The 26,698-nt window shown below is 56.0% G+C and overlaps 1 protein-coding gene across 2 annotated transcripts; it reads right to left on the bottom strand.

The window, feature by feature from the left end:
• Positions 1–380: 380 nt before the first annotated feature.
• Positions 381–23,018, bottom strand: Sh2b3 (SH2B adaptor protein 3). 2 transcript variants are annotated; one of them, XM_036171945.1, is made up of 8 exons: positions 22,619–23,018; positions 13,843–14,526; positions 3,855–3,956; positions 3,682–3,773; positions 3,511–3,605; positions 3,218–3,432; positions 2,961–3,132; positions 381–2,851 (listed from the first exon to the last, which is right to left on the bottom strand). In XM_036171945.1, exons 2-8 carry the CDS (start codon positions 14,497–14,499, stop codon positions 2,529–2,531), a joined length of 1,656 nt encoding a protein of 551 aa, XP_036027838.1. In that variant the 5' UTR covers positions 14,500–14,526; positions 22,619–23,018; the 3' UTR covers positions 381–2,528. The 2 variants fall into 2 exon arrangements, with proteins under 2 accessions (XP_036027838.1, XP_036027839.1); XM_036171946.1 differs by having other exon boundaries at positions 22,746–22,788.
• Positions 23,019–26,698: the final 3,680 nt, after the last annotated feature.

Raw genomic sequence — 26,698 nt, 5'->3', positions numbered from 1 at the left:
AAGGCATCTAGAAAAAGTCAAGATGAGATTCCCTCTTGGGGGGAACTAGCGTTAGGCTTCGCAGGAGGAAGACTGGCCAGAGGTGGGAGCTTTCAAAAGTCCCTGCCTGCAAGCAGGTAGCCTTGTTTCCTTATCTACAGAATCAAAAGGCTGTTGATGGGCTGAGTCACCAGCAGGGGGCAGGCGGTACTACTTTACCAGGCTGGAGGTGTGCCCTTAGTGGCTGAGTGCTTGCTAGCAGCACAGAGCCCTGGTACCATCTGGGCTGCCTGCCGCTGGGGGGGGGGGGGGGGGGGGCAGAGGTCAGGAAAGCCGGGAGAACCAAGCTGTCTGCTCTAAGTAAGTGGAAAGGAGTGGTGTTGCAGAGATCATGGCCATAATTCTGAAAACTTTTTTAATTCACATATAGCGATTTGTACACTGTAGCAAAATTTGCATTATTCAAGAATAAGTTATTCATACAGTACATAAAACAAAGATTTGCCCAACACCTTCTGCCTATGATTGATCGAAGTTGAAACCCCTCTTCCTGTTGCCCAGCCACACACACACACTGGCCGTTAGACACATCTTCATTAGGAGGCAGTGGACAGTCTATCACTTGATGTTTGCATTAAGGTAACATTTGAACAAGAGCCCTCAGGGAAGAGATGAAGCCTTCTTTTAGGTTAAGAAACTTATGTAAAAATAGTGTTGTGTGGCCCAAAATTGTAATGATCACTATTCCTTTCCCTATGGTCCAGAAATGATCAAAGGCAGAAGAGTTGATACCAGATAGAGCCATGTGGACTGCTGGTCTAAAGTCAAGGCCGGCTAGTGGACTTACTCTTTGGTGCTGGTGGCTGTTAGTGTCTAGTTGTAGTCAGGAGAAAGCAGCAGCGGTGCAGGCACTGTGGAGCTGCACTGTGTCTCCACAGGGCCAACAACACTGTGCCTAGTGTGCCCTCACCTGCCCGTGGTGGTCTGTCAGGACGACTGGGGGTGGGAATGGTGCCACTCTGTCCCAGAGCCATGAGACTTTGTCATAATAGAGGCCTTTTGAAAGGAAGCCATCCAGAGTGGATGAGTCCCAATGCCAGGGGGCAGAGGTGCTGATTTAGTGTGTGGCCAGTCTCCTCTACCTGAGAGCTGTGTGTCTGATGGGCCCAGGAGAAACAAGGGCCCCTAGTTTGAAGTTGGTTGAGCTTCTGGCCATGAGCAGAGACATAACTGTCCAACCAGCCCCTTTCCTCCTGTACAGCTTAGAGAAGAGTCTGGACCAGTGACTGAATATTGCTTATGTCTTTGGTTCATACTTTTGTGACAAATGAAGAAAAGCTAGTTCTCAAAGATGGAACACAACTCTGCACCTATGTGGGATGTGCCTTGCTCCGTGAACACAATGGTGGGTGGTCCAAGGTGAGGCACAGCTGACTGCTCCCCCCCCCCCCCCCCCTCCGCCGCCCCCAGGCCACATAAGCTTGCACAGTACAGAGGTAACCAGATGAGAAGGGTTTCAGCATGCTCACCTCCGACCAACATGTCCAAGAATTAAGTCGTGATCCCCTAAAGCCACCGCTATAAGCCCAAGGAAGAGCTGCACCGACTGGCACCTTGGTGCTCAGGAGCTGCCACTCTAGTCCCTGTGAACTCACACAACTGAGAAAGGCCAGATCAGTGTAGACCCAATCTACACAGAATTGTATGTGCAGGAGCACATCCTTCCACCGGGGCCCCTGGTGCTCCTGCCGCTGCCTCAGACAGAACACTTACTGTGAGCTCTCTCAGGAGTTTCTTCAAGGTACCAGCTTCTTTGCTGCCTCAGAATGGAGCCATATTCAATAAGCCACCAGATGCTTGAAGCGTGTTGGGGGGGGGGGCTATAAATCTGGGTCCACTGCACAGGCTGAGGAGCCTTTCCATTTGTGTGTCTCTCTCTCCCCACCTGTTCATCCCATCCCCTGTAAAGCTGCTGTAAACCACTCCTGTCCTCTATCATAAGGCACTGGGGTAGAACATCCCTGGCCACCCTCCTCTCTGTACGCTGCCTGGATGTCCCTGAAAGGGTGACACACTTCATTCTCTGCATTAGGGAGGACAGTGGCTACCCCATAGCAGGCAACCGTCCTGAGGAGGAGCAGACAAGGACACTAGCGTGCTGGCTTAGCTCGGGGTGAGTGAGGCAGGTGTGCTTAGCCTGACCTCGGAACGGCACAGGTCCTCCAAGAGCAGTACAGGGGAGGAGAGCGGGGGGCTGGTTAGTGTTTGTGCTTCCTGATGACCCTACCTGGTAGGATGTCTGTCATCAGCTCTGACTGTCAGTTTCCACTGCTAGCTCTGGGCCTGTAGCCCCCTCCTCTGGGTTGGGGACTGAGCCTGGGGTGCCAGCTAGTGGCACCTGTGCACAAGAACTCCATCTGTAAACAGTGGGAAAGCCAAGGGCTAGCTGTGGCTGGCAGGCCTGTGGCAGCCCGGTGGAGGGCACATGTGAGCTGGGGGAAGGCTGACCACAGCCTGGAGCTCTCTGGAGGGAAGGAGGGTGGTTACATTCACAAGTTTGAATCCCTGCACAGCTGTGAGAGAGGGGTGTACTGGTTGTCGATGGCCCGCAGGTGGCTCCGGGAAGAGGAGTCCATCCCATAGTCTGAGTCCCGAGCACTGCTCACAGGCTCCAGTTCCAGGTGCCGCAAACTGTTGGCCAGTTCCTCAGGAGAAGGCACCAAGTGGAAGATCTGCTCAGGGGGTGTCACTCGGCCGGGGAGAGCCTCTGCGCCAAGGCTGGGCGGACAGCCAGCAGAGTTGAGGTGGGAAAGACCCGTATCTGAGTCCCAGTGAGGAAGGGAGAAAGGAAAGAGGACTGTGTTGGAGGAACCTGGAGAAGCAACAGGGATGAGTGAGTCTCGACAGTGAAGAAGCGCCCCAGACAAGCCGTGGGCTTCTGTGATGCCACCCCACCCTTGACAGAGACTTTGGGCTCCTACCTGGTGCTTGGGAGACAACTACCACATAGCCGGAGAGCCGGACCTCACAGGCCGCCCCACACTCGAGTGGGATGGGGGAGCGCTGGAAGTGGCGGAGCATGTCCACCACCGAGGGAAAGTGCAGGTGCTGCACACGGCACTGTCCACGGTCTGTGAGCACCAGGCGGAGGTGCTGGGGAGGGAGAGGGGTGCAGTCAGCCTGCTGCATGTGCCCAGGCTGCATGTGTCCCACCCCAGGCCACCAGTTCCTGCCCTACCTTAGCTCTGCCCTGTAAGTTGAACGTGAGCACATACTCCCCTCTCCGAGACTCACTCTGCCTCACCAGGAACACGCCGTGGGCATCAGGGCCCTGCAGCTGAACCAGCTGTGCGGCCTTCACCCTGGAGATAGGGCCGTGGAACCAGGGATAGCAGGACAGGAAGTGATCTGTTTTCTGGCAGGCTGGGTCCAACACTGCCCCAGGTGAAGCACCTAGTGGAAGGATGGTGGTGGTAACATGGGCAGGGCCACATGTCCAGGACCCCCAGAGGCCAAGGGTCTGGCACATACCTTGGTCCAGGGAGTCTGTGCTTCCCCTTGGAGAGCTGGCTGGGCCAGGCTCTGCCGTGAAGGAAAGGGCTAACTCTGTGTCCATGCGCTCCAGCCTGTAGGGGAAGAGGCTGGGTGAGGAGGGAGCCAGCAGGGAGGATCAGAGCGACGCTGGGCAGGGGCAGGCCTCACCCTTGGCCTGTGCTTGTTCGGAGCTCTGTCAGCCATGAGTTAAGCTGTTGTTCGTCTCCCACCTCAAAGATGATGTCTGTCTGGTCCTGCACCTGCAGAGAGGCAGCATACAGCTCTGCATCTGAGGAGAGAGCAACATCTCCCAGGGAGGCAGAGCCCCAGCACACACTCACCTTCAGCACAAAGGTGTAGAGGTTGTCAGGCATCTCCAGGCGTGTGCATGGCCGAACCTCCCGGATGCTGGAGCAGGCCTCTTGGAGCTTGGGCTTTGAGCTCTAGGAAAAACAGGGGCCACTCAAGGCTTGCCCATGGAGACTAACCCCTTCAAGGCTTCTCAGGTGGTCTTCAGTCTCTCAGTACTAGAGGAAGGAGGCACAGAACAGCCTTCTGCACCTTAGTCCTCCCCCACCCTACTGCCCAGTGGATTTGGGACAGCCCACAACGGTCAGCTGCAAGAGTCCTTGCAGTTGGCTGCATCACATGCCTGGAAGGTGCCACCTTTCTGGGTTTGGCTGGCACCACAGATGCCAGTTCTCAGGCAAAGCTCAGGGTCAGGGTTGTTCCTAGGAGGGAAGCCCCCCACTTCCCTGACCCCTGGTCCTTATTTCCTCTGGTGATAAGATTGTTCTTGCTGGCTGAGGACCAGCTTCCAACAGAGCTAAGACATGAGCTACTGGGAGAGCTGGGTCAGTAGGAAGGAAAAAGGACCTGACAGGTCTCTCCCCCTCCCTCTGTGGCTTTTGTCCCAGGACAAGAGAGTTCCAGGTGCTCTAGCCCAGAACATCAGACCCAGGCTTGTTCTGCTTCTTGCCCTGTCCCAGCTTCAGACAGAAAAATCCACCCCAACTCCCATCAGCTTGGAGTGAGAGGGTGGGGGGCCTGCTGGAGATGGGCCAAATGATGCCTACTTTTGTCCACAGTTGCTATGTGCTGACCAGTCTTCCCAATTCCTGGCACCACAGTGCCTGTTCTGAGTGACCTGCTGGGCTGCCTGAGCTTGTACTAGGCCAGGGACAGGGCACACAAGCACTGGCCGGTGGCCCATCTGGTTAGACTATGGAGGGTAAGGGGTGGTCTCTAGCAGAACCCTAAGTACACTGGGAGGCCTTGAATTCTTCCTTGCCAATGTGCTTCACTGGTCAAGCCTGGCCAGTAAGCAGCTCTCTAGACCCAGCTCAGGAGAGCTATGGCACTGGAGTAGAGTGCCACCAACGACCACATCCCATACCATCTACTTCCAGGCCCAGAAACGGAGTTTTGGCTGTTAGGATGCTCAGTGTCAAATTTAGTAATTGCATTTCCACAGTGAATCTTGGCTTTCTACCTCCCCTACTTCGTCCTGCCCCTCAGATGTAGGGTACAACCTCTGCCCCTACTCCACACCCCCAGGCCATGGGAGCTGCCCTTTTCCAAACTTTATTTTTGACAGCTGATGGGAGAAGAAAGGCCTGAGATGTTTCCAGGATGGTGGTCAGCGTTGTCTGCTTGGGCCATGACACACTGCAGCTAACTGTCTCTATAGCCCCAGCATGACAAAACCAGAAGGAGCCAGAGGTCAGGAGTCCTGCCACCTGGCCCAGAGAAGCCACACCTACCCAGGAAAGGAAATCCTCACAAGATAGCCATGAACTTCTACACTGGGTAAAGGCTGGAGGGAGAGGGAGCCGGGGGCCCTTCCTTGAGGACTGTGCCTAGTGACTCTCACAGCAGGACACAGCCTCACGGTGTCACCCAGGCTGAAGCCACTCCCAGCCCGGAGCCAGGCTCTACCACGACCCTGTGACAGGAGAAAGGTCCCACAAAACTTTGAGGCACCTGAGTCCTGCCATTTGTGACTGTCTTCTCCCACCCCCAGTGCCATCCTAGAACCCGGTGTGGTGGGAAACGCCCTCTCCAGTGCTGGGACAATCCTATCAAAAAGCCACCTTCCACCAGGCACTAGGGACATGGAGGCAGGAGCTCTGGGCTAACTTCCCAGGTAACAGGAAGCCTTCTTTTTCAAAAACAAAAACACAGATATCCCACTTTGTCCCAAAGTGGTTTTCAGTCACACTACAGAGACGTCCGGAAGCCAACTAGACCAGCAGTCAGTCTGAAGAGGGACTCTGACAAGTCTAGCAGCAGCCTGTTGAGCCCATGCGTTTTTCCTGACTGTCCTCTTTCATGGGCCTTATTCTCATTCGAGGCTACTTAGGGTCAAGTGAGAAAGTCTGCGAATTCCAGATTCATGGTACCTGCTAGTCAGGCGGAATGGCCCTGTTAGCATTAATTCCCCTGGGTTCCCTACAGGGTCAAGATTGAGCACAAAGGCCCCTTGGCCAGAGCTCTGGTGCAGGGTACCAGGCCTGGGTAAGCACAGCACGAGCTCTGGCAGCATGTGCCAGGGTGGTCCCAGAGGCCAGAAAGCATTGGTCACATGCCAGCCAGAGCGGCTGTGGCCAGTGAGGACATCCTGAGAACTAGCCAGCACTGCAACATGGGCGGCCCAGCAGCGTGCTTCCAAGGGTGGGGTTTGCAGGCTAGCAACACAAACCAAACTGTTAAGTCATGGGATGAGACTGTATGACTGGGGAAAGACCCAGTGGGACCAAGGGGTAAGACAGTTATAAAGTGGCCCCTTGAAATCATGGAAGGCTATATTTGGGGAGGGGGACTCCTATTAAGAGCCCCTCAGGAAACTGCTTCCAGCTTAAGAGGGCCCCAGAACTCTGCCTGTTAAGGCAAGGTGGATATTGGGGTCCTCAGAGAAACCTTTCTGGGGTGAAAATTAAGGCTGGAAAGGAAGTGACGACGGCTCTGAGACGTAAAGAACCTTATGCTAGGGAGTTGAAGATGAATTCGAGAAGTGAGCCAGTCGCTTGCCGTGACAGGACCAGGACAGGACCAGGGAAATCAGCAGCACAGACGATACAGGCTACAGCTGGAGCTTGGTGGGCAGGGTGCTTGCCTCCCATGCACCACAAAAACCAGGTATGACGAGTTTCACAAGTTCAGGTTGTCCTTGAGCTCAGGTACAGAGAAAGTGATGGCCTGCTGAGACCTCAAGTACAGAGCAGGCTGTGGAGCTCAGCGACAGAGGCTTGCATCATCAGGCCCGAGCTCCAATGAAATGACCCCCAAAATGGCACCAGTCCACAGGGAAGAGTGGGCTGCCCTGAGGAAGAGATGCTGAGAGAGGCAGTCTTCTCAAGTGAGACGTGCTGGAATAGATGGTTGTACAGTTGTGTGAACATGCTAAGAATCAATGTACTGTTCACTTCAAACAAGACAATTTTATGGTATAGGAATAAACCTTTTTAAAGAGAAAAGGCAGCTGGATGTGGTGGTGCATACCTTTAATCCCAGCACTCTAGAGGCAGAGCCAGAAGCTGAGTTCTAGGCCAGCCTGGGCTACACAGAGAAACCCTGTCTTGAAAAACAGAAAACAAGCAGATGGTCAGTCATACTCATAACCAAAAAGGACTGGGCTGGAGGCTGGAGAGAGCAACAGTTAAGAGTACTTTGTGTTGAAATTAGAGAGATGGCTCAGTGGTCAAGAGGACCCGGGTTCAATTCCCAGCACCCACATGGCAGCTCACAACTCTAACTCTGGTTCCAGAGGATCCAACACACTCACACAGGCATACATGAAGGTCAAACACCAATGCACCTAAAATAGAAAATATTTTATCTTAAAAAAAAAAAAAAAAAAAAAAAAAAAAAAACACAGCCTTTAATCCCAGCACTCGGGAAACAGAGCCAGGCGGATCTTTTTAAGTTCGAGGCCAGCCTGGGCTACCAAGTGAGCTCCAGGAAAGGCGCAAGGCTACACAGAGAAACCCTGTCTCGAAAAACAAACAAAAAACCAAAAAAACCCACTTTGTGCTGTTCCATAGCACCCAGTCTGGTTCCTGGCACCTACCTGGTGACTGGCAATCACTTTCAGCACCAAAGGCTCCAACACTTTCTTCTGATCTGTACAGGCACCAGAGTGCACACATGCACAGACGCACAATGAAAACCGTAAGCTGGGATGGGATGACTACAAGGTGCAGGCTAGCCTGAGATACAGTGTAAAAGTGGGGAGTGGGGTGACAAGATAGTGCCCCTGATAAAGGATACCGCAGAGCACTGGAATGGTCACTGAGTGTGGGAAGGGCACCTTTAGTCAGCCATAGAACCAAGTCCAGTCCTGACTCAGGTCCTGCCAGCTGCAGCCAATGCAGAGATGGGAGTGATGAGTCAGTGGGGACCCCTGTCTGTGCACTTGTGGGGATACTACATTATGTTGTAATTTTGCAGCTCCTTAACCTACTGGACACATCAAATACATGTTCAAAGCATTTGCCAAAACTCCCCCAAGTGGAAACAGCCTAAATTCCACTTACTCATGAATTGGGGCGGGGAGGGGGGAGATGGTAAAACCATACAAGGGAATATTATTTGGCCATTAAAAGGAACAAGATAATAGATGTGACTTGGAAACGTCAGATATACAAAGGCCACCTCTCCAGCTTGAGTCCTTTGGCTAATGTCCTAGGAGAGGGTGGTGATGGCCATGCCACTCTGAACTAGTGAACGTCTTGGTAGCAGATTGTTTTCCAATGGAATCTGGACCCTGGGGGTGAGGAAAGGAGCCCAACACTGCTCTCTGGGAACTCAACCCAAGGAGATACTCAGATAATACAGTGCTCGTTGTGGAGTCAACGATACTCAGGAGATGGCTCGTGTCTGAACTGGGTACAAGTAATACAGGGCTGGGACACACCTGTCTGTCATACTGAACTCTGTGATGAACACTGGACCACATGGGCTCAAGTCCCCTACATTGGAAGCCTCCAGCTGCCAGCTCCAGGGCCTGGTACACTGCAGGGGAGGAGGTAACCTCTGGGAGGAAGCCAGGTGGAGACACAGTCAGATAAAGCCATTTACTGAGCTGCCAGGGATGTTGGGGAGGCCATCTGTGGTTTTAGTTACTTTAGGCAACCCCCGTCAGCTTCCTAGATGGTGGCAGCATTCTGAGGCCACTGCCAGGAGGGAGAGTTTGCTGCGCCCATGTTGGTGCCAAGGCCAGGTGGCCCGTCTTCTCCTCCAGGAGGGTCTCCGTGCACTCACCCGAGCCTTAGCCGGAAGAGAGGGAGGGAGGAGGGCCACAAGTCCCTCTGCCTACGAGGCCACGAGGCCACGCTGGAGCCTCTGCTCCCTTGTCCATTCACAAAACTGAGGACTTCCCAGTGTGGCCCCAGGGCTACCAACTGGGAAGGGCCCACCTGGGAATAAGCCAAAATAGGAGCTCAGACGTGCCCCTTCCCCAGTCCCCACCACACTGCCCTTAACCATGATCCCAACACTGAGCAGAGAGGCCCGACTCCTTGATGGCTTCCCACAAAGCAACAGGGCCAACTTCATGAAGGTGGTGACAGTGAACAGGGATGTTCCAGGGCAGAAGCTTCCAGGGTGGGGACCAGTTGGCACCTCCCCCAGTCTACACACGCTCTGCTCCTGATTCACAGTACTAGAGCTACAGAAGCCTGAGTGACCCCCACTGCCTGCAGTGTCAGCAGAGCCTGGGGCTGACCAGGGAAGCAAGCTTTCAAATGGCGGTGTGTGTAACAGGCCCCTTGGGAACCCTAGGACTTTTTTTTTTTTTTTTTTCTTCTTTTTCCAATCCCTTTTAGACCCAGAGCAAGCCCCTTGACTGTTCACAGCTCAGAGATGGGCCCAAGGTGGGTGAGCCTGGCAAGCACTGTGACATCTGGGTGTGGCTTCTGCAGGCAGGGCTTGCTCTGCACATTTGTGGGTTTAAACACAATCCCAGCCCTAATGTCCTCTGCCAGGTGCTCACACAAGACCCCATTTCTGCCTCCTGCACCTCTAGCCGTGGCACGGTCTTATTTGGACGCTGACTTCATGACGGCCCTCAGAGGGGTTCTGGGAGTCAGCTACACTACTTGTCACTGGGAAAGCAGCTGGAATGGTCCTGAGCCAGGCTTGTCTTTCAAGGGTCATCAAGGGTCAGGTGCCTTTCCCATGGCTGGGCGGAGGTGGGGGTGAGGCTGTAGGACCACAGAGCCTGGATGGGTATAGACTAAGGCTTCCTGCCACCGCCCCGCCACCTCCTCCCCAGCCCAGAGGAAACCGCCAGGCCGGCAGTGGGCAGCCCTTTCTTTCTGCTTCCTCTTTCCCACACAGCAGGGAGGAAGGGAGGCTAGGCCCCTGTACGCCCTGGGCTCCTCAAGCCTCCTAGCCTCCCTGTCCTTGTGCCCAGCAAGTGCATGGCTCTCCTACCCATCACCACTCCAGCTTCTGAAGCAACTAATTCAGGCCACACAGCTATATAGCCACACTTAAGAAACCCCTGGCACTAGGGTGCCTTACACCCAGTTCCCCTCCAACAGCACTCCACTCTAAGCCTCTACCACCAGCAGCTGTGAGACCTTTCTCCCTAAGCAACAGCTCCTGCAGGCCTGACCCGGGCAAACTCCCAAGTCACTCCAGTTCCTGACACCACAGAAGCCACATGGAGTGGTGCCAATAGGTCTTCAGTCTCAAAGTAAGGCTGAGCCTGGTCTAACCTGTTGCTCCAAGGGGCTGGGAGAGCCACCAGGCTGCTTGCCTTATAAGGACAGCACAGGTGCCATGGAAGTCAGCAAGCCTGGGAACCACCTCTGCCAAATGGGCCGAGCAGCAGGGACCAGCAGCCCCAAGCCTTATTTCCTTGGAGGCCCAAAAGCTGGGGCTCCCTATGGACCTCAGTGGCACCTCCAGCTGAGGCACTGGTTGAAATGTTGACTATCTTCAGCACCCACACAGCATCCCTGGCCACTGCCCTGAGACTGCACAGTGGCCACTCAGCCAGTGATGTCCCCTGGTCTCTACTAGACCACACAGGTAAGACCAGGTACAGAGGCCCGCCTAAGTCACAGTCTCAAGATGGGCTTACTTTGTATCCTAGGCTCAACTTGGACATGTAATCATCCTGCCCCAGCTTCCAGAGTACTGGGATAATTGGGGGTGGGGGTGGGGTGTCCATCATGCCCAGCCTTAGGTTTTTGTCTGTTGTTGAGGTATAACTCATGTAGCCCAGGCTAGCCCCTATTTTGCTATGTAACCAAGACTGACCTTGATCTGATGATGCCTTCACTTCCATCTACAAGGATTACAGGTAGTGCCACCATACCAGTTAGACCTAGGATTTTTCTCCCTCCAGGGTTTCTTACAAATAAGGGTAAGTGTTCACTCGCCCCTATGTACACATTTGGAACACAGCACCAGGTTTTCAGGACGGCCTCCATGCAACCCGGGCAGCTTTCCGGGCTCTTCCTTCAAATAACTCCATACCTTCCCACCTTGGGGCCTTGGCTGCCAGTCAGCAGGTCCCCCTCCAGATTCACAAGGAGTCAAGTGTGGTGCCACATGCCTGTAATCCCAGCACTCAAGGCTGGAAGCCAGCCTGTGCTACGTAGTGATTTACAGACCGACCCAGGCTACTGAGTGAGGAGGCCCTGTCTGGGGTGAGGGAAAAAAGGCGAGGGAACTTGGGCAATTAGACAGTGTGTTCGCATAAGCATCTATGTTGGCATAGCCAATATAAGAGATTTTAGTTCGCAGGACAGAAGACGTCCAGAAGCATATCCCCATAGATCGGCACTTCAGCATCAAGTGGCCTTGGACTCTAGTAGGAAGGACAGTCTCTCCTTGCACACAGCCACATATCCAGAACCCACACCCCAACTCAGCCCAGATGTCCATGGCCACATCATGAAGTCCTACAAGAAAGTTCCAGGGAAGAAGACCGAGTGCTCACAAGGCCTGGGGTGGACCCAGATTTCTTAAGCAGGATACAGAAAGCATTAAAACGGGAAGCTTCTTATCCAGTGCCGTGGTGCATACCTATAATTCCAGCACTTAGGACACTGAGGCAGGAGGCTGAAGAGCTGAAGGCCAGCTACATAGGGAGATGGTGTCTCAAAAAATAATCTGTCAAGATGGCTCGGCAGGTAAAGGAAGGTGCTTGCCACTAAGCCTGAAAACCTGAGTTCTATTCCCTGAGACCTGGCTAGTGGAAGAAGAGACCTGACTCCCATCCGTCATCCTCTGACCTCGACACACAGGCCACGTCCTCTCCTGCCCCTGCCACAGGCTAAATTACAGTGAGTAAATCAATCGGCCTAAAAGGGGAGAACCGTGCTGGTCAAAGGGCAGCGGTGCACACTGTGCCACATCATGATGCCTGCAAGAAAGCAGTGCTGTACCACACTCAAGCTCTGGGGAACCCTAAGAAAAGGCAACACCAGCTTAGGAAATGGCTCAGCTGGAAAAGCATGACCCACAAACATGAGAACTCCAAGCAATCCAGAAACAGCTGGGCACAGTCAGACCCCTGGAGCTCCCTGGCCAGTGGGGCTAGCTGGATTGAAGAGCCTCAGGTCCAGAGGTCTTGTCTCTAAAAATAGGGTGGAGAACAAAGACGCATACACATGCACCTACGTGCCCAAACACATACACACATGCAGACACACGAAGGACACAAGAATCAATCACAATAAGCATGAGACACTAAAGCTCCTGAGAACCAACCGGGTTCAAGAGCAGGTGAGGCTGTGGAAGCAGGGGTCTCTCAGCTGCCACCACTAGGGACACCAACTGGCACAGCCACTTGGGAAAAGCCATGGTGTCGGCAGGAATCATTTCTAGGAATACACCCAACAGAAATGAAAACACATGCCCTGCAGAAACTTATATGCAAATGTCACTATGACATTATTCAGAAAAGTCCCAAAAAAGCCAAGTGTGAGAGAGCATATACTTGTAGTCCCAGCACTGGAGACTGACGCAAGAGGATCTAAGCAAGACGCCATCTCCAAGGGGGAAAGCACTGGAGCAGAAACCACCAACCACTTCAACAATAGGCCAGCACTAGACTAGCTGTGGACTAATTCGTGCACTGAAGAGCACACAAGACTTCAACACTACAGTGACTGGAGAGGGCTCACAGCCACCTGTAACTCCAGCTCCAGGGTACTCAATACCTTTGACCTCTGAGGGCACATGCGTGCTAAATACATGGGGATGGAGAGAGGGCTCCGAGGTTAAGAGCACTGGCTGCTCTTCTAAAGGACCTAGGTTCAATTCTCAGCATCCACTTGGCAGTTCACAAATGTCTGTAACTCCAGTCCCAGAGGATCTAGCATCCTCACACAGACATACATATAGGCAAAATCCCAATGCACATAAAAAAATAAATCTTAAAAAAAAATTAATGAACCTTAAATAAGTAAGTAACATAGGGACTGAGAATGTGGCTGGGTAGAGTCCTGCCAACCACGTACAATGCCCAGATACTACATCCCTAGCACCTCATAAAATAGGCCTGATGGCGCATGCCTATAATCCCAGCACCCAGGAGGTAGACAAAAGGTTCAAACTTCAAGGTCAGACTCTACATAGCTAGATCAAGACCAAGCTAGGCTAGATAAGACCCTATTCAAAAACAAAACCAGACATCCAAACTGTAGAGAGAGAGAAGGCAGAGGGTGAGGAAATGCAGGTGCTTCTGGGTCACTTGGGGGCACACACTGAAACTCAGAGGTTCAGAGCACCACCATTTAGCAGTCATTGGTAGGGAAGATTGTCACCACCCTAGCAGACCTGACTGCCTTTCCTTTTCAACAGTGCCAAGTGCAGGTTCACTGGCAGCTCATACCTTCCACAGCTCCATTGAAAGGCAGTTTCCCAGTCCCTAATGTGTGCTTAGCATACAGTAGGTGCGAATAAATACCTGTCCAGTGACCATCAGTGCCCCGGGGCTGGGCTCACACTACTGTCGCCCTACAGCCAGTCTGTCACACTGAATGGGACCACAGAGAACGGAGGAAATCAAGGCAGGCAGCCAGGCCTCACACACCCACGTAGGAGGGTGGATGCGGCTGCCGCATAGCACAAAGACCCTGGGCCTCACCTGCCCTGGCCACCAGCCAGGAGGGCACAAATGTCTCGGAAAAGAAACTGCAGGTAGACAGCCCTTGGGGACTTCCTAAGACTCTGAACTAACCTGCTCCAACCCATCGACAGCATGAACAGAGTTCAAGGTGGCCTTGGGCTCTCCGGTCCTGGAAGAGTCCGGGCCACAGAGCCTACCGAGCTATGAGCATGCTGTTGCATACTCTGCGGGGCGCTCACCTTGGGCGGGTCGAAGAGCTGCAGCAGGCGGCCGTGGCCTGGACCCGGGGCCCGCAGCACCAGGCGACCCCGCTGCCAGCGCGCGCCACTGTCCATGGCTGCCTCGTCCGCCAGGCTGTAGCGCAGCGCCGCCTCCTTAAGCGCCTCGGCCGGCGGCTCCCGCAGGCTCCAGGGGAGCAGCTTGCGGGCTGGACCCGGCCTGGTGGTGGCGGAGGTGTCGGTGTCGGTGTCGTTGGGGTCGCTGGCGGCCCCCGGCAGCTCCCCAGCCGAGCGGCGGCGGAAGAGCTGGCGCAGGCCTCGGCGCAGGTGCTGCAGGGCGCAGGCCGGCCGCGGGCCCAGGTCCTCGGAGCTGCGTGCCTTGGGCAGCGCGGGGCGGTGATGCGGGGCAGTGGCGCGGTAGTCGCGGCCCGGTGGCCCCCCGAGGCCCTCGCGCACCTCGCGGCAGAAGTGGCGCTGGAAAAGCTCGGCGAACTGCAGCGACACCAGGTCGGCGCGCGGCGGCTGGGGGTGCGCGCGCGCGAACAGCCAGTACTGGCGGGCCAGCTCCCGCGCCGCCGCCGCGGCGTGCCGCTCACAGAAGTCGCTCCAGCCACGCGGGGACGCGGGCGACGCGGGTGCCGAGGACGTGCGGCACGGCTGCACGGTGGGCCCGTTCATGGCGGAGAGCGAGGCGGGGCGGCCGGGCTGCAAGACAGGACAGAAGGCAGTGAGCCAGGGAACGTCCCCGCCCGCCACGGGCACCCCCGGAACCCCGCACGTGGAAACCAGGAAAGCAGGGCGGGCAGTGCATACAAGGTGGATACAGTGGGTAGGCCAAGGCCACCAGGGAGGAGCTGCTTACTCCAGAGGGGCTCCGGAAGCTCAGCACCGCTCAGCCGTGGGGTTTTCCGGAATTTTCCATCTAGTGGTTTCAAGCCACGGGTGACCATGGGGAGTGAAATTTTGGAGGAGGGGAACTGCCCACCAGGAAACAAGCTACTCACAGCACATCCAAACTAAAACTGACCAGTGACACCCAGGGCTGCTGAAGACTAAAACACGGGCGCTTCACTACCTATGGTGGGTTCTGTGAAGCAGTACAACTTCTTTTTTGTTGTTTGTTTGGGGTTTTTGTTGTTGTTGTTGTTTGTTATTTTTTTTTTTGTTTTCCGAGACAGGGTTTCTGTGTGTAGCTTTGCACCTTTCCTGGAATTCGCTCTGTAGACTAGGCTGGCCTTGAACTCACAGAGATCCCCTCCCTCTGCCTCTCTCTGCTGGGATTAAAGGCGTGTGCCGCCACCACCCTGCTGCAGTACAACTTCCTTAAGGCAGTTTGACAAGAGTGATTTGAGAACAGTTTCCAGATCAACACTTGCTCATGTCCAGAGCCCTGACCACAGCAAGGGCGCTGGATCTGCCCCGTAGCAGGAGGCAATCTACCACCTCCTCCAGGAAGCACCAACGTCACCCCGAAGTCAAACCCAACAGTCCACCCTGCAGTACCTTATTTACGCAGCATGCAAACCAAGGCTCACATGTCTCTCACAGCTGGTTTTTACAGGTACAGTAACACATCTAATGGTGGTCAAGACAGGGCTGGCAGGCAGATCCATCCTGAAACAGTAGACTGTGGGGGCAGGTTTGGCATGCAGGGGAGGCGTCTAAGATAGCTGGTTACTACCCATCTCTAAAAGGCATGGTTGGGGACATGGACTCTGAAGCCTACGTCCAAATCCCTGTCCCACCTCTCACTAGTTACATGTGATCTTGAGTGACCTCAAGTGATTCTCCACTTAGCTGTCCATGTCAAAAGGATAGTCATCCCAGTGTTACTACAAAGACTCAGCTGAGGATGGCCTAGAGTTTGGAAAAGTTCAGTGGGGCTGGCTGCTGTCCTCATTCAAATGTTGTAGCAAGCGTGGTGACAGCCCTGTTAGAGATGGCATACAGCCTGTACTGACCAGCTTCCCAGGGTGCAGGCATCTCTAGGCAGACACAGGTGCAAGACAATCCAGATGTCAGTGGGTCACCCCTGCCCTGTCCTTAGATAAGATAATCATGGAAGAGCCAGGCACATCCCTGAGGCTCAGCCTGAGTGAACAGGGCCACCCACTCAGCTTGCCTGTCACAGGCCAGATGCAAGGACCTGTGAACAAGACCCACCTCCATCCTCCACCCACCTCATTGATCCCACACAATACACTGTGTACCAGGCACTGCATTCGGCTCCAGTGATACAACAGTAACAGGCAAGATATTTAAACCTTAGCTGGTGTGGTGGCGTGTGCCTATTATCCCAGCCCAGGAATGGTCAAGAGTTCAAGATCATCCTTGGTTGCGCAGTGAACTGGAGACCATCCTGGGCTTCAGGAGACCTGTCTCAAAACAACAAGTCTCTCCCCCTCATCCCCCCAGCTCACTGCAAAGAGGACCAGGCTGTGTGGACACTGTCAGCAGACTGCATCTCTCTGAACCTCAATTTCCAGCTCACTGAATGTTAGTCAGGGGGCTGGAGAGGTGGCTCAGCAGTTAAGAGCACTAGCTGCTCTTCCAGAGGTCCTGAGTTCAATTCCCAGCAACCACATGGCAGCTCACAACTGTCTATAATCAAACTCTAATGTGACACCACATAGGACATAAATGCAGGCAAAACACCAATGCACACCAGGTGGTGGTGGTGCACGCCTTAAATCCCAGCAGAAGGAAGCAGGAGGATCTCTGTGAGTTCAAGGCCAGCCTGGTCTACAGAGCGAGATCCAGGACAGGCTCCAAAGCTACAGAGAAACCCTGTCTCGAAAAACAAACAAAACAAAAACAAAAAAACACCAATGCACATAAAATCATTTAAAAAAAAATGTTTGCAGGACTAGAGGGGACCAGCTGGCCCAGAAATGGGACTCTTTTGCTGTCCCTGCCACACAGGCACTTTCTCCTCTGTGGCCTGTGCCCTGAAGACCCAGAATAGACAAGTAAGGGTGGCCAGTCACTTCCAGCATGACAGGACACTTCCACTCCAGTCCAGAGGCTTGTGCTCTCCCTGGGGGGACACTGCACTCTGTCAGTACTTTGCACACCATACCATAAGGTCCTGAGCACACAGTAGGTGCTTTGCACATAGTAAGCAGTAAAAGCCAGGAGGCAGAAAGGAATAGGCCCTATCTCACCAAGCCCATTTCACTCTGCCCACCTCCCCATGAGGATCACCTATTCCCAGCCTTAGTCAGTGCTATACTCCCACACACCAGGCCTTGACGCAGGAGAGGCAGGCACAGCCTTCATAGCCTGGATGACCCACAGCTGAGTGCACACATCATAGCTCCAGCCCCATCCTCACACAGCAGGGGCCACTGGGCTGTATTCTTGCATCTAATTCCCTAGGCCTGTCTGCTTTCATAACATCACAAGAGGAGCACCAAGTCCTGAATCTGTCCTCAGCATATTGGTCACAACTGTCCTCAGCAGTGGGGATTTGTCAGTGGCCATCTCCACCAGACTATGGCCCTGGGACCAGGGCATACCTGCTCTCCTCCACTTCCTGCCACAGCAGGGGCTCGATGAAATACACAAAAATTTAAGTCTTACTACACAGCCCAACCTGGATTTGGGCCCATCATCCTCCTGCAGGCCTGGCATAAAGAATTATTTCCTCTTGACATGGCCTCATGTAGCCCAGGCTGGCCTCCTCCCACCTCCACCTTCTAAGAGCTGGGTTTACGGACATGTGGTGCTAGGGATAGAACCCAGGCTTCCCACAGGCTATTTAAAGCAGCTCTATCCACTGAGCCACACCCCAGTCTAAGGAAAAACAGGTATACGGATGCCTAGCGACCAGCATCACCCACTGGCCACCATCTTCCCTAGCCTGCCTTGTGGGCACCCTCCTTGCCCCTTCATCTGGAACTTCTGCTTATTCACTCTGTCCATCAGCTGCAGAGAGGCAGACCCTGGCAGGACCTTCCACGCTTGCTGCTAGCCAGGTCCAGCTGTGCGCTCACTCCAATGCCCCTCACAAAGGTGACCCTGGCTAGGCACCCTTCTGACCACTTCTTCAAAGATAAACTCTAGGCCTCACAGAACCCCTAGGGTGCAGGAATGAAACCACAGGGTGACCAGTGCCGACTCATAGAGGGAACCCCAAAGAGCCCAGATGCACCCCAGGAACTAACTCTTACATCCTACGGAGCCCTTACAGCACAGCAGAGAATGTGAAGGACTGTTTCCACTCTGCTGAAGTGGAAAGTGACCAGTGGCCCTGCCACAACCCCAAGCTACCAACTGTACGAGTAGTCGTGTACGAAGAAAGCACATCCACTCCCACCGCAATGGATGGCTCTACTCCAGGCTCCCTGATCCTCACTAGCTGGCTGTCCTGTCCTTAGGCTCAGATGGGGAAATCAAGGCATGGGAGGTGGGTCTGCTCAAGGTCCTACAGCCGTCTAGAGGGGGCAGACTGCATCCAGCCTGCTCACAAACATGGGCTGGAGGCAGAAATACCATGCACCACCCATTTCCCCCACTCTGAGGGGCTCCTACCACACCTACACTCAGAGCAGGTGCCCCCAGGTGCCTCTGCAGTTGGGCAAGGCAGGCTGGCACTCCAGTCTCAAGTCACGTCCCACCCACCCCAACTCCAACACAGGACACTAAGAACACCCCTAGGGAGGAAGAACACCCCTCTAGGACCCTACCCCACAGCCCTGAGTGCTGCCTCCACCACACCTTGCCCAGGCAGACAGGCGTTGACAGGTACCTGTCAGCGGCACCCAAGAGCTGTGGTAGGGTGGCACAGGCTGGAGAGAAGAATGGCTGTGTTGCTTATCCCTGACACTTTGAAGAGCAATGGAGGTGGATCAGGCTGCCCACCTGCAAAGCCCAAGCCTTAGGAGGAACCCAGTGCTGGGTCAGACAGTCTGGGTGGCATGGCTGTGGAACACAGACTATCCCAGGCCGAGGTGGCTCCAGGCTGGGTGGCCAGCGGCCTAGGCAGCAGGAAGATGGTCCCCTTCAGTGACTGACTGAATACTTTCCATGTGCTAGGAGATGGAGCCCAGCTGCTCAGTTCTGACAACTCTGGGACAGGAAGGCGCAGAGCCTGATCAGCCCCAGGAGCCCCAGGTTCAGCTTGTGACGGGCTCTGTCAGTATGGCTCTCCTCTCCTGCCCTTCCCCACAGAGAAGATACAGCCTCATCTACCCACCTAGGCTCAGCCGCGGGGACAACAAAGAAAAGCTGGGCCTTGGAAAGCCTGTTCCTTATCCCCAAGTCCCCATGGCAAATAAGCAGGGCAGCTAGCTCCCTGCAGTCAGCAAGGTGGGTGGCATCTCTGAACACCCTCATTGACCCCAGACAGCCACAGGCAACCCAGACAGGCAGTGCTGGTCCCTAGGAGCTGCAGTTGGGCTGATGCTCCTGCTCGGGCACAGCCACCCCAAAGACAGAGGGCCTGTCCAGTCAGCAAGAATGGAAGGGTGGTGGAGGGGACTCCATGTCCACCCCCAGCCCATGACTGTAAAGATGGCTCAGCAGCCTCTCAGCTTGGCCACCACCCCCACCTCACAGGTGCAGAGGACACCTGGATCGCTCCACCTGCCAGGCCAGGACCTGCTGCTCAGGGTGTATGGACCCAAGAGTTGTACCTGCTCCACCCCTAGATGCTGAGACAGGAAGCTCCACATCATCCTCCATAAGGCTGCCTCCTCCAAGGAGACCTCCAAACAGACTATGCTACAGACCTGAAAAGACCCAGTGCACACAACTCAAATTCTAGCCCACAAGAAACAGGGTGCAAAGGAATCAGCTTGGCCTAGAGACTAAGGCTAGACCACTTGAGAGCCAATGAGGCCCATTCAGGGTCATCAGGCTGGCCCAGTCTGCCAGAATGGGGAGTGTCCCCTGGCTTCCTCTACCCTAACTCCCCTGTGTACCCTGACCTTGGCAACTTGACATCTGACAACCACTACCCCCAAACAGGCTCCAAGAGGTAGGGAGAGCAGGGGGCTAGCCCCCAAGAGCAGCATACCCTCTCTTTACCAGTCAGGGCTTCTTTCACCAACCTCAGGGCTGACAGTTACAGAGGTGGTGGCAGCAGATGAACCTCACTATCAGGGAGAGCCTCCCAGCTCCTCAACTGCCTGGGGCTTTAAGGAGGATGGACCCGACAGCCTCTGACCCTTGTGTGCCCCTTCCCAACCAGAGTCCTTGGGCTCTATGGAGGTGCCACCAGTGTGGGGTCTGAAAGGTAAGTATACCTCCTGCCTCAAACAGTCACATGGAGCCCCTACCCCTAAGTCTGGCCCCGCCCCCAGTCAGCTGCCCTGAGTCAGCCCCACAAGCAGGGCACACACTTCCTCCCTGTGGACCAAGCTGCACCCCCACAGCAGCTGGGGGGGCACATCCGGACAGGCCTCAAGGGGCTCCAGGCCTGGCTCACAAGGAAGCCGGTGGGGGGGACTGGCCCCCCTGCCGACCCTTGACAGGGTTGTGTGGGAGGAAAAATCTTTCAGCCATCTGCTCAGCTGCTGGGTTTCCGGTTGGCCAGGGTGGGGCAGGCCATCAGGTCCCTTAGGGACCTGTCTCTTGTCCCCATGAGAAGAGGGACACTGGGCTAGACAGCCCAGGGGTGGTCAGTGGGACCCCAGAGCACTGACCAAGAGACACTGGTTGTCTAAATCATGGGGCTCAAGTAGGTGGTGTCCAACAGTGGACATGGACATGCAGCCAGGTCTGAGACCGACCCAGTCCCTGAGGGACTCAAGCCCCCGGAAGCTGGGAGCTGGGGTGCAGGGCTCCTGGGTCCAATTAGGCATGACTCAGCCAGTGACCCCCACTGAGTCATTTCCTCTAGGCAGCCTGCCAGCCTCAGTTTCCTTGGGGAGGGTGGGTGCCTGGGAACAGGCCTGGCAGGAGCAAGCAGCCCCTCCAGACACTCCAGATGGAAGCTGCTTCCTGCCCTGCCCCGCCCAACCAGAGCTGCTCAACACCCAGGGGCCCTAGGGACCGTTTTCCCAGGAAGCCTGGCAATTAAGTGCCAGTCACCCCATCCCGGGATTAATAGCAGTAGCTTGAACTTATTGAGCACTAGCCTCATGCCAACTGCATGCCTCTCTCAGAACAACTATACCCCTCAGCACTTCCACTTCAGAGCTCTGAGAACACTTGTAGCACAGAGATGGTAAAACACAAACCTAACACCTCATAGCCAGCACACTTACAGCCGACCTAGTTCGAATGCCTACTCCGTATCAGGCTCCCACAGGGCACACCATCACCCTAGAGAGGCAGAGACTTACTTGGTCTACACTGGGCAGGTCTCAAGAGATGTCAGGTAACGTGCCTAGGGCCTCACACCTGAAGCTAGTAGCCTGAGTCTCTACACATGTGCAGGCCCCCAAGGAGAAGTGGGGACGTGATAGGAAAGGCCTCTCATTCCAACAATACTATCGGTTCCATCTCTGTGTGTGCCAGACTCCACAGCAGTTAAAACCCTTCCCACTCTGGATGACTTTGCCTCAGAGAGGTTAAATGACCACCCAAAGATTCACAGCAATGGGAGATTCAGAAGCTGGCTAGCCTCAGAGGTAATGGGCTGGACCCCATATACATTGGACCCCAAAGGCCTTGCTCTGCAAGAGTATAAGACCAGGCTGGGGGCTGTTAGCTCCCTGTGAGGTCACCAGAGCTCTCCATCAGTCACTCATGTTAGAGAGGGCACCCTGAGCCTGGAAGCCAGCAAGGGCACCCAAGTTCCTCCAGCTCTGTCCCAGCTGCTCAAAGGACCTCACTTGTCTAAGAAGGTTACCTCTTGAACAGGAAGGACCAGGCACTGGGTGACAGACTTGGGTGCCACAGAGTCAGGAAGGACCAGGAGCAGAAATGACCTCAACCAAACAGATAACACCATCTGTGCTCTGGTGGTCATCACAAGCAGGTAGGTGTCAACTGAAGAAACCAAGACCAGGAAGGGGCTGTCATCTGACCCTGCCCAGGTCCTTCAGAGTTCCCCGCCCAAAGATCTGGGAAACCCCAGAGCAGCGGGTGCTCAGGAGAGCTAGGGAAGGTCCCACAGCCCGGGTCCATAAAACAGGGCAGTGTGAAAACAAACAGCCTGTAATTGAGATCTTCTCTCGCCAGGGCCAGGCCAGGCGCAGGTGCCTTCCACACACCAGCCTCATTAAAACTACACCTCATGAAAACCGCACCGCAAATCACTTAAACAGAGGGGAAACTGAGGTCGGGTCGCTCCCAGCTTACAAAGCAGAGGAGGAAGGATTCAAGTTCTGTCTCTAGGACCCTCTCTGTTTCCTCCTCTGCCACGGCCCAGCTCTTGAGGGCCCCAGACCACACAGCTGCTGCTGCTGCTGCTGCTGCTGCTGCTGCTGCTGCTGCTGCTGCTGCTGCTTCGGGTCAGCCCCTCCCCAGCTGGCCGCCCCCGCGGCCCATAGGGACTGCCCAAGTTCCAGAATGTATTCATCCCTTGGCCCAGATGGAGTCCCCTCCCGGTGGGGGCCCGTGGGACAAGGCTCAGAGAGTGTCCTAAGAGCGTAAAACCCTCGCCGGTCATGGGCCTGCCCCGCCACGACCTCTGCCTGCTTTCCGCCTGGAGGGATCGGTCTGCCACCCCTATCGATCACCAGGGCCGATTTTGCTCCGCCTGTCAGATCAGTGACACACGTGTCCGCCCACCCCCCTCCCCTCCCCGGCAGGGGCCAAGCACGCTGCGTCCCCAGGGCGGCTCTCGGTTCCTCCCGCGGCGCCCCGCCAAGGCCCCTCTCCGGAGGCCCCAGCTGCAAGCACTGACCTCCGCGCCCACATCACTGCGGTCTGGGATTGGGGAAGAGAAACAGAAGGAGGAAACGCCAGAAAACAGAAGCGGGACGCCGGCGGCCGCCCGGTTCCTCCAACGCGCTTCGGCGGGCCGCGCTTACCGCGCAAGCGGCGGGTCGGGGCCCGGCCGGCCCATGGCGTCGCACGGCCTCTCGGCGCTCAGGCAGGAAACCCCGGCTCGGAAAACGGCCAGCGCCTCATTTCCGCCGCCAGCGCCTGACAGCAGCCGGGGGACGCGGCTCCGGGCCGCCCCCGGGACGCTACCGCTGCCGCCCCTGTGGACCCCGTGGCCCGTGACAGTCTGGGCGGGCGGGCGGCCGGGAGGAGGCGACGGCCCGAGCCCATGCCGCCCCGCGCCGTTATGTAAAGAGGAACCGGCCGCGAGCCGCGCGCGGCAGCCCAGGGCGGCTGGGGGGCGGGGCCACGCCGGGCCACGCCCCGTCTCCCGCCAGCCGCGGGCCAGGGGGTGGAGCCTATCCCGGCCCCGCCCTCCCCGCGCAGTATTCTTCGCCCCCCCCCTCGCGTCGCGCCCCCTAAAGGGAAGGGAATCGCTCGAGGGAGGGGGGGAGGAGTGTGCTTTGGCCCCGCCCCTCTCGCGCCCGCCTCGGAGGGGCGGGGCTCCTGGAAGGGGTGGGGCGTGGCCTGGCGCGCGGTGGGGCGTGGCCGCCCGACCTTCGGGACCTCGTGGGGGCGCGCCCCTGCGGACTCCTCCAGCCCGGCCTTATCTGCGCTCTCCCGACCGGGTCTAGCAACTGCGACCGCGGCTTTCATCACCTCTGGGGGGGAGGGGGCCCGGCCCAGCCCAGCCCTGGCCCCACTCTCTCTCTATCGGCGGCTCCGGCCAGCCGTCCGACCTGCCTCGGCTGCTGCGGCGCCATCCGTTCGGGTCCCGCTCCCCCACTAAGGTCCGCCTAGTCCCGGGAACGGGCCGCCGAGGAGGCTCCTTTTCTACCTGGCCGCCCGCTCGGCCCCGCTCTCCAGCTTGATGCACACTTTCTCCGAGAGCTCCTCCTCACCCCAGGCAACCGAGCCCTTGGAGCTTCCACGTCTGCGCGCCCCGGAGGGAGCCCTTTTACCTTTTCTCTAGCGCCCCATGGGGGCGCGGCTAACAGTGGGGTGCCCCGGTTCTGGAGTGGAGTCACTGCGCGCCAGTCTTGCCCGCGACACTAGGGAGGGAGGCTAAAGAGGAATGCCTGTCCCCTCCCCCTCCCGCCACAGGAAACAGGCCGCCCACGCCCCCCCCCCCCAGCTTGGAGGGGCCACTGCAAGCCTTCCCAGACGACAGGCTCCCACGAGCCGCAGGCTCCCTAGAGCCCAGCGCTCCCTCCCCCTTGCTGCCTGGGACCAAGTCCGTGGCCTCTCCGACTCGGTCTCTTCATCTATGAAATGGAAATAACACGTGTCCTTCCCCCCTCGCAACCCCCAGCCCACTCGGGGGCTGGAAGGAGTGAGTTACTGCATTTTAACATTACAACAGTGTCACCAAGCCTGCCGCTGGAGCCCCAGGAAGGGACTCCCCCACAGGTGGGGATTTCCACTACAATCGGACGCCCCGAGCCAGGGGTGGGGTGGCGGAATGGCTTGGAAAAAGGCCACAAAAGCGTGCGAAGGCGATACCTAGTAGGGGATAGGCACAGCGTGCGTGCGTAAGGCGTTGTTTGCGGACAGCAGTTTCGTGAGTCCCTCGAGGAGGCGGCATCCTGGTTAGGAGAAGGCACCGGTGGCAACCCCGTTGTGAATGTGGGGCGGCTGTCTTTGGGCCTCGGGAAGAGAGAGATTTGAGCACGGTTGAAGCTGAGAGCTCATCTCCCGCATGGTAGAAGAGTCTGGGCGTGATGAAGTTCGAAGGCAAAGGCATCCCAAGCCAAAGAAACGGCCACTGCTTGCAGAGGCCCCAGAGGTGCCCACACCAGAAGGAACGCGATGGCTTGCTTGCACGTGGTGTCTGGAGGTCTTGGTGCGGGAGTCCGCTTTGGGGAGGGTTTTCGTTGGTTTGTTTGTTTCCTTTATGAGGGCACGGGGGACCCATGGAGAATGGTGAGGAAGGGAAGGCCCAGCTGGGCTCAGCCACAGAGCCCGGGGGAGGCGGGGTGGTGGTGTCCCCCATCGGAAGTGTCCCCTAGAAGGACGCAGCAGCTAAGGAGGAAGGAGGGCGCTTCGGGGACGTCTTCGCCTGATTGGCCCCGAAACACACTCCTTTTCCAACACCTGGGTCGAAGGCCGGGTGGCTGCAGCCCAGGCGGCGGGGCGCGGAGCATCAGGTACTGGCAGCCTTTGCCAAATGGTGGCTGCAATCTGCCAGCCGCAAGCACTTTCCCTCTCGCAGGGGACTGCAGCCCTGCTGAGTTAAATGGGGACTTGTGGTTCTTCCTCTTTTTAATCACAGGCCAGCCCTGCCTGCCAGATTTCTCCGAGGCCCAAACCCGTTTCCTTCCTCGCCCCGCGGGCCCGCCCCAGTCCGGGTTCCCTGAGAGCCCTGCGCAAGTCAGAGTCGTCTGTTTATTTACATTTTTTTCCTTCGAAGGGCAAAGGGCTCCGCGGCCCCTGCTGCTGCGCCCTTCATGGAGACCCTACGATGACATGACGACAGCATCGACTCTGGGTTCTGCGCCCCTTGGGGACCGGGCTCCTCCCACCCAGCAGAGCTCGAGGCTGGGGGGGTGGGAATGGAGGTGTGGGGGGGAGACAGAGGACATGCCAGTTCCCACAGCTGGCGGGGACTGCCGGAAGCTGGCTGACCACTCCCAGGGGCCGGGCCACCCGCCCTTCCTTCCTGCTGAGGGCTGGCAGGGGCGCAGGGTCCACCTGCCAGGGACCCAGGTGGCCAGGTCAGGAGGACAGCCGAACCTAGTCTAGCAGGTTCTCTAAGTCAACAGGGTGAGTGACATAATAATCATTTTAATATCAGCCAGGTGTGGAGGGTGACAAGGACAGAGGCTGAGACAGGAGGATCAGTTCAAGGCCAGCCTCAGCCACCTAGTGAGGTGGAGACCTTCCCGGGCTTCAGGAGACACCGGCTCAGATCAGACAGACCCGACAATATCAATGAACGTTAACCAGAGCCGAGAGGGTATGAATAAGTCAATGGTTCAAGCCATTCATATTGTTGATATGAAGAGCAACGAACACTAACCGGGTAGGACCTGGGGGATGGCACAATAGGTCAAATGTGTGGTATGCAAGCATGAGGACCTGAGTTCAAGTCCCAGCACCCATGTAAAAGCCAGACAAGGACCTCTGGGGCTTGTAGGTCAGCCAGTCTAACCCCATCAAACTGGTTAGTTATGTGAGATACTCGGTCTCAAAAAAAAAAAAAAAAAAAAAAAAAAAAATTCAAGTGCAATAATAATAATGAAAAAAATCATGTGTGTATATCCAATGCCTTTACTCACAGCACACGGGTCATAGAGGGAAGTAGAACTCTGAATTTGAGGCCAGCCTGGTCTACATAGTAAATTCCAGGCTAGCCAGAGCCACATAGTGAGACATTTTCTCAAGAAAAATTAAAGTGAAAGGCTGGGCGGTGGTGGTGTGCACGCCTTTAGTACAGCACTCGGGAGGCAGAGCCAGGCGGATCTCCGTGAGTTCGAGGCCAGCCTGGTCTACAGAGTGAGTACCAGGACAGGCACCAAAACCTACACGGAGAAACTTTGTCTTGAAAAAAAACAAAAGAAAAGAAAACTGAAGTGAGATGATTGGTCGCTTGGAATGCACCCACTGGTCACAACCCAGGCCTTCTACCTCTGCGACATCCCTCACCTGCTTTTTACTTTTTTATTTTGAGGCAAGGTCTCATTAATTTGCCTGGGCTAGCCTTAGACTTAGCCCAAGAAGGCCTTGAACGTTTAATCCTCCTGCCTCGGCCTCCTGAGTAGCTGAGATAACCCTGTGCTGCCAGGGCTGGCTGTGTTTGTGGTTTTGAGACAGAGTTTTACCATGTTGCCCAGGTGGCTTCAAACCTGTCATCCTCCAGCCTCCACCTCGCCAGTGCTAAGGGTTCATAGGTGTGAGCCTCCAAACCCACCTTGTACTTAGCATTTTCAACGTTAATTAA

Source organism: Onychomys torridus, chromosome 22, assembly GCF_903995425.1.
Source record: "Onychomys torridus chromosome 22, mOncTor1.1, whole genome shotgun sequence".
NCBI lineage: Eukaryota > Metazoa > Chordata > Mammalia > Rodentia > Cricetidae > Onychomys > Onychomys torridus.
Note: the sequence above shows the minus strand (reverse complement) of the source record. Positions and strands in the feature narration are given on the sequence as shown.

What these genes read in the sequence shown, in the direction of transcription:
- Sh2b3 (XM_036171945.1), bottom strand. Translation starts at nt 14,499, where the DNA reads ATGAACGGGCCCACCGTGCAGCCGTGCCGCACGTCCTCGGCACCCGCG. An exon ending in CACAGACTCCCTGGACCAAG is followed by an intron (nt 3,433 to 3,510) that starts GTATGTGCCAGA and finishes TCCTTCCACTAG; the next exon opens with GTGCTTCACCTGGGGCAGTG. An exon ending in ACTTACAGGGCAGAGCTAAG is followed by an intron (nt 3,133 to 3,217) that starts GTAGGGCAGGAA and finishes CTCCCTCCCCAG; the next exon opens with CACCTCCGCCTGGTGCTCAC.